The sequence below is a fragment of the Lactuca virosa genome, chromosome 1 (assembly GCF_052849685.1).
Source record: "Lactuca virosa cultivar CGN04683 chromosome 1, Lactuca_virosa_CGN04683_v6, whole genome shotgun sequence".
Lineage (NCBI taxonomy): Eukaryota > Viridiplantae > Streptophyta > Magnoliopsida > Asterales > Asteraceae > Lactuca > Lactuca virosa.
The window spans coordinates 131,067,770-131,079,860 of NC_136426.1; the positions used below are offsets into that span (position 1 = coordinate 131,067,770).

At 34.0% G+C, this 12,091-nt stretch overlaps 2 protein-coding genes across 6 annotated transcripts; both read right to left on the bottom strand.

Annotated features, from left to right (window-relative positions):
• Positions 1 to 1,170: 1,170 nt before the first annotated feature.
• Positions 1,171 to 4,285, bottom strand: LOC145158151 (putative auxin efflux carrier component 1d). Of its 2 annotated transcripts, none has more exons than XM_079077090.1 (5): positions 3,493 to 4,285; positions 3,160 to 3,358; positions 2,989 to 3,074; positions 2,239 to 2,436; positions 1,171 to 1,664 (listed from the first exon to the last, which is right to left on the bottom strand). In XM_079077090.1, the coding sequence occupies exons 1-5, from the start codon at positions 4,211 to 4,213 to the stop codon at positions 1,648 to 1,650; spliced, it is 1,221 nt and encodes a 406-aa protein (XP_078933216.1). In that variant the 5' UTR covers positions 4,214 to 4,285; the 3' UTR covers positions 1,171 to 1,647. The 2 variants fall into 2 exon arrangements, with proteins under 2 accessions (XP_078933216.1, XP_078933211.1); XM_079077085.1 differs by having other exon boundaries at positions 2,202 to 2,436.
• A 1,731-nt stretch (positions 4,286 to 6,016) lies between these two features.
• LOC145158159 (zinc ion binding/nucleic acid binding/hydrolase) lies at positions 6,017 to 10,745 on the bottom strand. 4 transcript variants are annotated; one of them, XM_079077097.1, is made up of 13 exons: positions 10,578 to 10,744; positions 10,312 to 10,468; positions 9,467 to 9,936; positions 9,276 to 9,380; positions 8,931 to 9,195; positions 8,775 to 8,837; positions 8,568 to 8,642; positions 8,357 to 8,472; positions 8,011 to 8,081; positions 7,818 to 7,905; positions 7,555 to 7,695; positions 7,261 to 7,463; positions 6,017 to 7,184 (listed from the first exon to the last, which is right to left on the bottom strand). In XM_079077097.1, exons 1-13 carry the CDS (start codon positions 10,704 to 10,706, stop codon positions 6,230 to 6,232), a joined length of 2,838 nt encoding a protein of 945 aa, XP_078933223.1. In that variant the 5' UTR covers positions 10,707 to 10,744; the 3' UTR covers positions 6,017 to 6,229. The 4 variants fall into 4 exon arrangements, with proteins under 4 accessions (XP_078933223.1, XP_078933219.1, XP_078933227.1 ...); XM_079077093.1 differs by having other exon boundaries at positions 8,357 to 8,475; XM_079077105.1 differs by having other exon boundaries at positions 7,044 to 7,184; positions 7,265 to 7,463; positions 8,357 to 8,475; positions 10,578 to 10,745.
• Between the last annotated feature and the right edge of the window lie 1,346 nt (positions 10,746 to 12,091).

A 12,091-nucleotide genomic window follows, 5' to 3' on the forward strand; every position in this document is an offset into this window, starting at 1 on the left:
TTGAGTGTTTAAATGAACTCTCCCATAACATGATTTCGTTTAATCTGCCAACACTAGTAAAAAAAGAACTTTAAATACTAAAAGCTTCACCTTTATGAGAAGATGTTTAAAAAATATATCCAACATTTCAACTAAGCATTCAAATTAGGGTTCAACATATGAACATCATAAAAAACCTTAACTTATAACCCATCAATCTCAAACATAACAACCAATACTGAGTTGGTGTATATATAGCACATTACCTCAGTTTTTGATAGAATCTTGCAGATCCCTACTAAACCCTCAAGAATTCACCTTCAATAGTCCAAAATTGCACACACACATAAGGTCTGTACATTAGCTTTGACTAAAATATGATAAAATGATTTTTCCTATTCTAATCGCTTGTCAAAATGGTCAGTCAAAAGTGTATGACTTTACCCTTTTGGCTGTGAATTATTGATTTCAACTAGAGATGATTGTGTGTCTTTATCGATTATATCGATTGATGATAGTTGAATATGTGATCACAAGGGGCACTATACAGATTCCAACTAGGTATAGTGTTCATTCTTGTAAGATATAGTGTTCCTTTTTACAATTTTTAAAGAAAGCTCGTCAGTTTGCATAGAAAAGCCAAGTATGATGGTTAAAAAACTCCTCTACCTCAAAGATAGTACTTCATAAGTCTTATCAGGCCTTAGGGCCCCTTACATGTTTCTGACATGGACAAAACAAGTCACATGAAACTGAGAATATCTTTGTACCCTTTTGTCAATTACCAAAGAAATTAAAAATAGTAATCATGCTTTATTCTTTTACTCTTGAACCATTGAACCCTTTATATCATATGCCAACCATTCTCTCATTGTCCATGTTAATATGTTGCAATGTACGCATATTTTGTAGGGGCCTAAACAAGCTGATATGAAAAACTAAGATCCTATTTGTTTTCGCTATTAATGTTTTCATATCGTGGGTCCCAGTTACATGGTGTGGGAAGATAGGAAGATGATTATTATGAGGATAAAATGAAGATGGGACCCGTTTTAACGTGCGATTGATTGAGCATGAGATTAGCCACAAGTAAGCTTTATATGCCATATGAACTGAAATAAACTTATTGGATTATTTTATGGCTCAAGTTAGTTGCTAAGTAGGGTAGATTTTTTTCAAAATACAATGTCCTAATAAGAAAAAAAAAATGAAAATACAATGCTATGATATAGCAAAATTGTCAGATACAATGCTTTAATAAGAGAGAAATCAAAAGTACAATGTTGTAGTAGAAAGAAATCAAAGTACATTGCCATTCCTCGAGAAAATAACAACACACTTGAGGAAATAGAAGAAAAAAGTAAATGAAGACAATTTATAAAAAGTTGGGACTTAATGGGTAAGCCTCGTTTCCCTGACTTTCTCTACTAACTCATTCTTTCTCCATTAAGTCAAAAGAAAGAACACCTAGCTAATACAGTCATATTAGTTAAAGAAAGTATAAGCTTATAGATTAACACCTAAAAAAACAAAATCTTACTTTAAATACTTTGTTTAGACAAATGTAGTTAGGTCTTTTGATATTATGAACACTCATGAATCAACTTTTCCTCCTTTTTTAGAGGCCTAGTAAGATGTAATACAGCATTGTGATAGGCAAAGATATTATCATTCCAAAAATGACCCTGTAAAGAAACAAAATGGATTAGGAAATTAATTATTATAAGATCAAATTACTATATATATATATATATATATATATATATATATATATATATATATATATATATATATATATATATATATATATAGGGAGGGGTTATTTGGAAAACAAAAAAACCCTAAAAATCATAAAAATGCATAAAAAAAATACCTAGACATTACAAAACTTTTTTTTGAATTTTTTTATCAAAAAATCGCAGCATTTTTAACAATTTCGCTGAAAAAAAATAAAAAATCAATTTTTTTTATATTTTTTTTTTTTTGTAAAAAAAAATTTCAAAAAATTTTTCAGCGATTTTATGTTAAAAGCTGCGATTTTTTGATAAAAAATTTCAAAAAAAAGTTTTGTGATCTCTAAGTATTTTTTTTATGCATTTTTATGATTTTTAGGGTTTTTTTGTTTTCCATAGAACCTAAACCTATATATATATATATATATATATATATATATATATATATATATATATATATATATATATATATATATATATATGACTTACGCAGTGCTCAAAACGTCTGGATGCAAGTTGTACTCACGAGCAAACACAAAGGGCACAATCCCTTGTGGTAAAGAAGCTTGAACAATAGAAACTTGTAGGATAGTGCCTCTTAGACCTACACCTATAGAAGCAACTGCCATCACGGCGGGTCCCGCTACAAACCTTGCCACCATGCCATAGGCTGCTAATCTGTTCCCACATGCTATAAGCTTCGGTTGTGAAGCCATGAACAAACCTTCAACATTATAATAGATGCAAGTTTTTTAGTTAAAAAAGTTGTTACAACATTTCACTAAAGGCATGTTAACCTGTTTGTTAACAAACAAAACAGAATAAGCTGTACTACGTTTGACATGCATTGGACTAGGACTGTTGACTTAATGTCAACAAGACAAAAAATGCAAATTTTTGTTCCACCCAAAAAGGTGAGACAGGGACTTGCTCTTGATCTCCCGTCTATGCAAAAGACGTAAATGCCCTTTCTCATCGTGATTATACAAAATATCCCTAGAAAGCTTGTTTAGTCGGTCCTATGTCATTCAGTCATGTCCCGTTACACGGGACAAGACTAGAGTAGATTGGACGAGACCGAACAAGCTTTCCAAGGCTATTTTGTATAATCACGATGAGAAATGGCATTTACGTCTTTTGCATAGACGAGAAATTAACTGTCCCACATTTTTGTGTGGAACAAAAAATTCCAATTTTTGTTCCATTGACATTAGTCAACCAGTCTAGTGCAAACCAAATGCAGTATAATATGTTATTTTCAAGGGTTTGTCCGTACCTAGACTGAACATTGCCATTCCTAGGCCTGCATCTGAGAGAATGGTAACTGAATTTTCCAGAATCTGTGGCTTCTTTATTCCCCATCTGCGTTTTATCATAAAAAAAAAAAAATTTAAAAAAAAAAAAAAAAAAAAAAAAAATCTTGATCTTTAGAAATACAGATGTTTACCTGCAAGAAGCAAGAGCCCAACTAAGACCAAGTATGCTCGCATACGAATTAGGGTTTTTCACCAGCTTAAAGCATACCATTTTCAAGATTTTCTTTAACATTGAAGGTGACCCCGGAGACTCAATAATGTTCAGTTCCTCAACACTCTCGGCTTTCTCATTCTCTCTATTGCATACTTCGACCGATTGTTCGCATACATCTGTTATTAATTCAGAAAGAACGACTTAACAGAGAAACTCAAAGAAAATGAGACTTTCCTAAAAAATACCGACTTTTTTTACAAATTTTCATGAGGGGTATTTTCTTTATTAAACATCATTTATCCGTACTTACCTGGAGAACTGCAACACCTACAACGCCAAATAAACAAATGCAACTCTCTTTTATCATCATCAACTGCAGTCGCGATTGCGGGTGCTACCCTATTAAGACTCTGAATTACATTAACAATATCATCTTCATTTCGCGTACTTCTCTCCACCCTTTCTTGAACCTCCCAAAAACTTTCATCATTTCTCTGACTGTTACTAATACTGCTACTGTTACTGATATTGTTACCACTGCCACTTGTCAGTATCAAATTCTTAGCTTCTCGATACTCAAACAAGAACAAAAGCAACGTGTACCATATTATACACTGCAACACAACCGCTTGAACCATGATTGATTCTTTATCATCACCATACATCGATTTCAAAAGTGGGATTCCCATAACAAGCGTGTTAGGAAGGGTAGAAAGGGAAAACATCGTGATAGCCCAATCTAGACTTCCATTTTTTGACAAATTTGTCCATAAAAACAAAACGATTAATGTCAAAATCTTTGAAACACCATCGGCTGCTATGAATTTGAGGTTCATTTTATACGGATTGATTCTTGAAATGAACTCGAATGAGAGAAGAGGAACAGCAAAAATGGCGACAAATCGGTTTATTCCACCACATTGTTGTGGTGAGAAAATGTTCCATTTTACAGACGCGTATGCTAAGAACATTGTTACGTATAAAGGTACAACTGCAGTAAGCACACTGTACAAGTCATTGAAGTTGATCATTTTTTTGTTTGGAGGGAAAATGGGTTGGGTTTGAGGAGTTGAGTGGGAGTTTTTATGGTTGAGGGAAGATGGATTTTGTTGGTCTTAAAAGGGGTTAGGAATGCATCTGTGAGTTGTACTGTACAAGTGTTAATAACACAGTAAAGAGGTCTGTAACCATAACTACCAATTGGTGTCAGAAGAGTGTACACGTCACTAAAAGCTGATATTTGATGTCGTAAATAACTAAATATGTTGTAAGGTGGATTATTGAGTTGTAAGGTACAAGTAAGAAGAGCAAAGTCAGCATAAATGATGTTAGCACACTGTACAAGTCATCGAAGCTTTTGTCAAATGGGAGTTCACTTTGTACTTTGTTTACTGTTTAGGTTGTCGACATTTATTTTGGGTGTTTTGGATGTGTATTTCATATTTAATTAGTGATTTTAAATTGAAATTAACTGGTTATTAAAGGTTTGGTAAGTTATTTCTAATTTTAGTTAGAGTAAATTTTATTTTTAGTCTCTATATGATTTTTTCAATTTTAGTCTAAAAACTCTTGTAATTTTGGTTATTACTTGAGATTTTTGTAACGTTTTTTCATTCCAAATAAAATAAATATATTTTTTGTTTTCCATAGAACCTTTATATATATATATATATATATATATATATATATATATATATGACAATGCATGATAGATCATTTTTTTCTTCATATTTTAAAATACTTCCATAATATAAAAGGTGTTTCTATTAATTCTTTAAAAAAAACTCATAATTTTTCCAACTCTATGTATCTTTACAACAATTCCAAAAAATACAAGTGCATCCAAATACTATTATCTTCTACGATCCATTCTAGTAATAAAATTATGTGATTATGATTGTTCATATATCGTTTGATCGCTTTCATATTACACATGCACACATCACCTTAAATTATATGGTGCAACTAACTACAACAATACTTGAATTGCAACATGGACCATGGTTCAATACTCAAATCCAACCACCCATCATATGAACCCGACATTGGTTAACCGGGTCGGCCCACCATGGAATAAGAAGGAACATAATTTTGAAATTGTGGGACATGAATCATTATGAAAGAATTGGAACTAAATTAAGAAGGGAGAAAAAGACAAATTTGGTAATAAATGAGGGACTTGATCAAAGAATCAAAAGATTGTAAATTTGTTAATAAATTGCACATAGTTTTGCAAGGTTGGTGCTTGACATATCCATGTGGGTGTAACCCTGGTTGATCTTTGTAACCACATGGCCCCATTCCCACATTTAACCATTGTACCTTTTTGTCATTGACATTTGTACTATAAAATTTATAATTTTTAGGTGTTATTTCAGAAATTAATTATGGGATTGCATGTCTCACCTTATTTAATATGAGAAAAATATGGTTTAAGGAATTATGTGTTTTAAATATGTTGTATATTTATATTATTTGGACATTTTCTTAATTTGTGTATCATTCCAATTTCATCGGATGTCCCTTAACCTAAAGGGACTTGATTGCAAATATATCATCTTCTTAAGAACTTCACACATTTAAGTCATGTTTATTTGGGCTAAATGAAAAAAACTATAACACATTTTTATTTACTTGTATATTCTAGCATCTACTCTTAATATACTTACAAAAATCTATCTACTAATAGATGTGATACTTTTTGCATTTAAATGATTGTTTACATGGATAAATTTTTCTATGTATAATAACATATTATAACAAGAAAATAAATTGCAAGTTTACAACTATAAACAAATCAATACAAATACATTACAATTTTTCACATTTGATTGGTTTGTGTTCCCATTTTCTTAAATATCTTATTACAATTTTGTAAATATATATATATATATATATATATATATATATATATATATTAAAGTAAACTGCAAGTTTAGTCCCTGTAGTATAGTATACCATCTGTTTTGGTTTTAGTAAACTTGTTACCATTTTCCTTCCATGTAAAATTACGATTTTACCCTTATTATACGAAAACTTAACAAATCTTACTTGTTAACCGGAGGATTGACCCTACAAACCTCGGCATTGAAACCGGAATCCATAAAAAACAAAAGCCAAGCACGCTGCTGTTCAGAAACCCGATCTCTCGGCCCTTTAACTTCAACAAGCTTAGCCTCACCGCTATAATCGAAATGAAATCGCCAGAGTAACAAATCCGGCATCCCACTAGACCAACTCCGGTAATCCTGCGCCAGGTGGCGACAGATGGACGCCAGACAACCGCCACCTATGCATGACACAACCGCTCGAAGCTCAGTCAACGAGTGTCTGTTCCAGTTAACGCAACGACAGGCTGTCCCGAAATGCAACTCCCATGAAGTTATCAACATCTCTTCACCCATTCCTTGTTGGATTTTTACTAGTAAAGATTCTATAATGTTTTTCCTGGATTCGTAAAAGTAGTCTGTTTCCAGATCTAAAGGTGATGTTTGAAATCTGGTGAGAAAGACATTTGCCACGTCAGCAAAGATAGCATCCCACATAAGAATCCCGAAAACAGTCAACCAAATCCCACTTTCTGAATGAACTCCTTTCCAATAACCACCTTCTTCTCCTGCGTAATACTGTAGAGCAAGCTCCTCTACCCCACATTGTTCTCCATCTTCTCCATAAAACCGGCTTTTTGTTCCGATTTTACAATTTAATGGCCTACCTTTAACATGAACCTCTGGAATCTTCCGTTTGATGGAGTCTGAAAAGCTTGGAACTTTCCATCTTCTTGGTGGTTTTCCTAACCGGAGCACCCGTCTTTGTAATGATACTTTTGACCCGGCCCGAACCCATGGATCATCCAACCCAGTTTCAGCAACGGATAGGCTCTCGTTGACCCGACCCAGATGCTCCAAATCAGTTGAAAGTCTCAATGTCCAATACCCTCTTCTTCTATCATTAGGAAAGTTAAGTAGTAGGCGTTTCAGCAAGTTAACTGCATCATTGTACCTGAGTGAAAGTAAATCATCTCATCCTTTAAAATCACATACAAAAAAAGATGAGAAAAATACCATTTTGCCCTTACCTACGTTCAGACTCGAGAAAGGAAACACCTGACAGAGCCACCTTGGAGTAGATCCATGAAGCAGAAAAGCATGGAAAGGGTGAGGATAAATTTTTGGAGGTTTGACTGGATATTCGGGAATCAGATATTGCAATACATTTTAAGACCATTGAAGAGTTATTTTCTTCAAGAGATTCATCCATGATTTGTGCAACTTCAAGTGCCTGTTGAGAGGTTACAATTATAGATTAATAAAGGCTACAGGATATTTTAAATAAATGATAATATTAATATATTATAGTGTATTTGTGTTACCTCTTCATAAGATAGTAGATCATTTCGGTTAGAAAAAATATGGTCAGTGATGACACAATTGTAAGTTGGATACTTGACAATTCCCAAATCCACAAGTAAAAATGCTGACAGATCTTGTTCCCCATTACAGAAGAAAAGCCTCTACATGGAAACAACTTAAAAAGTTAGGGTGTGTTTGGTTGGATGGAATGGAATGAAAAAGAAACAGGAATGGAATGAGTGATTACGTTCCTAACATGAGACCATAGCAGTTAGTACACTACCTCAACACGCCAAATTAGCAAATCAGCTGCTGGAGAAATACGTATGCAAGACCCTGTTTTCTCCAACACCATTTTCTTTAACAATGACCTACAGTATAAAGGATACATGATTGATGATTATAATTAATACAAGAAAGTAATTAACATAAACAGAGTTGAGAACTTGAAAATTGAAATGAAACAATCACAAGACCTTGATTTATCCCCATATGATGAAAGAAGTGCAGAAATAGAATCCTGTTTGCGTGGACTTTGACTGTGTTTCTGAAAGATAATTAGATTTATCAGATATTTAAATGTGAAAAGATGATGAAAATATCTTTTTATATGTATTAAGTGATAAGAATATATGGCCCGTATCTGTCCACACAGTAATTCTTTTCCTGTGTGGTCATCAGAAGCCAATAGATAAATTTAGGAGCACAATTACAGTATCATCCAAATTTAGGAGGATCCTTCTAGAATGCTCCATCAAGATATAATTTTGGGAAGAAAAAAAGTTGTTTGATAGCTTAATCCAGCTTTGATATAATGCAAACCTTTTTAATCAAAGATAACATTTCCCTCAGCTCACCAACATTGAGGAGATTCAAGACTCTTTCAAAATCATCTTTATGTAATTCACTTGTGGTTTCAGTGGAACAAACATAACCTCCTGCTGCATGATGACAAGATAAACAATCTCATCAAGGTCATAAAATTTTGAACTTTAGCCTTATGTAAAATTGTTTCAATACAAAGTTAAATTACCAGAGAGTTCCTTCACTGCTGATTGGTGATCCAATATTTCAGCATAAGATATATTAGACATCCGAAACCATGGACCTGGAGTAAGAAATATAGATATATAATTATATATCATATGATTCATATCTACAGAGTTGCAAATTACTGAAATCTATAATAATAATAATAGGACATGATGATCTAATGTTTAAAGGAGAGATAAAGTGACACCTTTTCGTGTATAAAGACGAATAAAGAGCTTTTGGCTATCATTAGAAAGCAAAAGGAAATTTTCTGCAAACAGAAAACATACATAAGGAAATATTAGTATGAGATTCTACATAAACATGGGGCATGTATAGATGATACAGAGTATGATATAGGTACCTAAAAGGGTCTTTTCATCATGTGTGAAAACATGAGGTGTCGTCCTCAAAACCTCTTGTAGCAACAGGCAAAAGTTTTGTTGGTACTTCATCATGCCAGGAGGGGATTCCTCACTTAATCTGACAGTGGCTAAAACTTGTTGACATAATGACTTATAGAGTTTAACTTTTTCGCCTTCTATTTCACTATAAGGAATCTTTTCTTGACACCAAATCTGAATTGGAACAGCAGCATGAGAGTGTTCAGGAACAGACATAATACGACCCTGTAATACAATCATATGGTCAAAAAAAGACACATTATTTAGCAAAAAATCGGTAGCATTCGAGGGAAATTCTATTATACCTCAAAGGTCAAGCCAAATGTGTCCATTAGTTTTGACAAATGTTCAGCTAGCTCTCGAGGTATATAACCAAGCACTTTATTACATCCAGATTCTGCAGAAAGAACCTGGATCAAAAGCCATGTGATTCTTTAATCATTTGCAGGGCATTTGAAATCATATTGTAACCAATACAGTAAAGAGATTAACTAACCTTAATGGCATTAGGATCCTTAGTATTTTCAGGATCTCTACAGAAGGTAATATTTGTTTCTGTATGTAATTCCCCTTCTTCACCAAACTTTCTGCCAACAATGAAGGTTGCAAGAATCTTCCCAGATATGTCATCATCCAAGTCACCACTCTCATTTTCAGAGGCCTCAATCTCAGAAACCAATGAAGGAGAGTTGACTATTCCACCATTATTTACAGTGTCATCATTCACTGAGATTTCGGCTGAACCATCTATATTCACAAGTAAAGCATTGTCTGAACTTGAAGATGACTCATATATGATACTGTCGGTTTCCTCAGTATCAACCTCATTAACATCACTGGTAAGGTTGGACTTTGTATCATCCGATTTGGTCAGGCAAGCTTGGACCTTTGATCTGGGGGAGAAGTTGAACTGGAGAAGTGTCTGCTGGCTTAATTTTCGTTTGGTCCCTCTTGTTAAACATGCATCTAAAACCAGATGCATCTGTAAGATTCCAGTAGAGTGCAAATGTGTAAAACAAACTAAAAACTCATCAAGATAAGATTTTCCAAGATCATAGAACATATTAAGCTTACAATAATGATATATAAAACCAATAAACAAACATTAGATTGCATAGGCCACTTTAAACCATTAATGAAACTTCGCTCTACGGATTATGCCTATGAATGAATCAAACTAGACATATCCCGATGGAAGAGAAATTTCACCAAGAACAAGTATTGACAATAGTTCGGACACAAAATACCCAAAAAGAAAATAAAGGTGATCATAAGAAAGAAATTCACGGAAGAACAGGTTAATCCAGAAATACTCAAATGTAAGCTGGACTGCAGGCATACCTAAGTGAGAGTTGATCATGTACTCTTCTCCTCGAACCTTATTCCCGCAAACCGGGCAAGTAACCTTATCGGAACCCGAAGTCCCCGCCAAATTATCATTACGTTCCTCTGACAAATCTTCTGCTCCATTTTCAACTTTCACGAGACTCGAAGATAACTGAAAATCAAAACAAACAGAATCCGATCATAATATCGCATACATTAGTATATTATAACCAATAACCATCATGTATGACTGATTATGAAGAAAATAGAAAAAGACGAACCTGAATGGGGTCTGACAGAAGAGATTGACGATTTGGGAGGAATCGTCGGCGCTTGCCGATTAATCTGATCAAACTTTCATGTCCGGTAAGCATCGTTCGATTACTATTTGACTTTGACCTAATTTTCATCTTCTTCCCTCTTTTTTGCTCGAACAAAGATACTTGTGAATTTATTTGTGAATTTATTTGGGCGTCTTCATCCCGCCAAATCGAGGTAATGTTCAGGTGAGCTAAGGCGCATGCTTGCTTCTGTGTTACCGCTCTTGCTTTTCTTTTTTCTTCAAAATACATTCGACATAATTAAAAGAATATTGGTAAATGTGGTTGTCCACTTGGCCCATTTAGTGTGGAGTACTAGTTCCATTTGGGTTAGCCCATTTTGTACCAAATTTTGTTATGATTCAGGGATAACTAAATTCTAAACAAAATTTTCATTTCTAAAAAGATTATGAAAATAAAAATAGTAATAGAACGAATCAAGAAGTATTTTAAAAATATATTTTACCCGGCTTGATTATTTTTTATTTGAAATTTATAATAACAATATTAACCTAATATATTGTTCTAGAGTTAGCACTATCAAGATCGGTTTTAGTCTATTATATGGAACTATGTTTCCATTACTTCCATCCTCAACAAAAAGATGTTTGAGAGAAAAACCCTTTTGTTTATTGTAGTTACACACCAAAAATTGAAGATTAGAATTAAAGAAAATGATGGAAGAGGCGTGTGTAAGCGTCGATGGAAGAGGAGTCACAATAATGGCCATCAATTCAATAGGACCAAATTAGAACACCCTAACCGAAGTCAACTGACACGCATCAATGCGACGAGGTCAGGTGTCCCCGACAGAAGAAGGTCAGATGTCATGGATGCCCGAAGTGCATGGTGACGAAGTAGTGAAATAAGAAATCTACATCTTCTTTATTGCTATTTGTTTTCTTGGAAAGTTGCAACATGATCTTGTCTTAGAGTGTTGATGGAGGGAAAATAGATATGGTGGAGAGATATGGAAGCAGAGAAGTTGTGGGAAACTTAATAGTAAAAGGAGTTTATTCTTCAATGTGGTGGTAAACAAAGCAAGTAGGGACAGAAAGAAGAAAGGGCGTGAGAAAATAGAGAGTGGCTCAGTTTGTTTGAGGCAGTGTAAAGGAGGCAAGCAGTTGACGCCGCATAAGTTAAGAACAGGGAAGGCGGCCTTTCTATTGGTGGATGGAAACAACTCATATTATCATTTTTTTTTTTGAAATCCAGGTATGAAGTCACAATGAGGTAAGGCCGAGGGAAGGATGAAGGAGGCAAGTAGGTGGCAAGAGGAAGCTCCTCAATGACGTGCATAGGCTTACCGTTTAAAAGGTCTTGCATGTGTGTGTGTGTGTGTGTGTGTGTGTGTATATATATATATATATATATATATATATATATATATATATATATATATTGTAACACCCAGTTTTGAAAGTGTTTCGTTGCTCGGGGCTGAGGCCCAATTATCATTACCATAGGGTTTAGGG

What these genes read in the sequence shown, in the direction of transcription:
- LOC145158151 (XM_079077085.1), bottom strand. Translation starts at nt 4,213, where the DNA reads ATGATCAACTTCAATGACTTGTACAGTGTGCTTACTGCAGTTGTACCT. An exon ending in TGGGCTCTTGCTTCTTGCAG is followed by an intron (nt 3,075 to 3,159) that starts GTAAACATCTGT and finishes GATAAAACGCAG; the next exon opens with ATGGGGAATAAAGAAGCCAC. An exon ending in AATGGCAATGTTCAGTCTAG is followed by an intron (nt 2,437 to 2,988) that starts GTACGGACAAAC and finishes ATAATGTTGAAG; the next exon opens with GTTTGTTCATGGCTTCACAA.
- LOC145158159 (XM_079077093.1), bottom strand. Translation starts at nt 10,706, where the DNA reads ATGAAAATTAGGTCAAAGTCAAATAGTAATCGAACGATGCTTACCGGA. An exon ending in TGTTATCTTTGATTAAAAAG is followed by an intron (nt 8,082 to 8,356) that starts GTTTGCATTATA and finishes ATTATCTTTCAG; the next exon opens with AAACACAGTCAAAGTCCACG. An exon ending in TCATATGGGGATAAATCAAG is followed by an intron (nt 7,906 to 8,010) that starts GTCTTGTGATTG and finishes TTTATACTGTAG; the next exon opens with GTCATTGTTAAAGAAAATGG.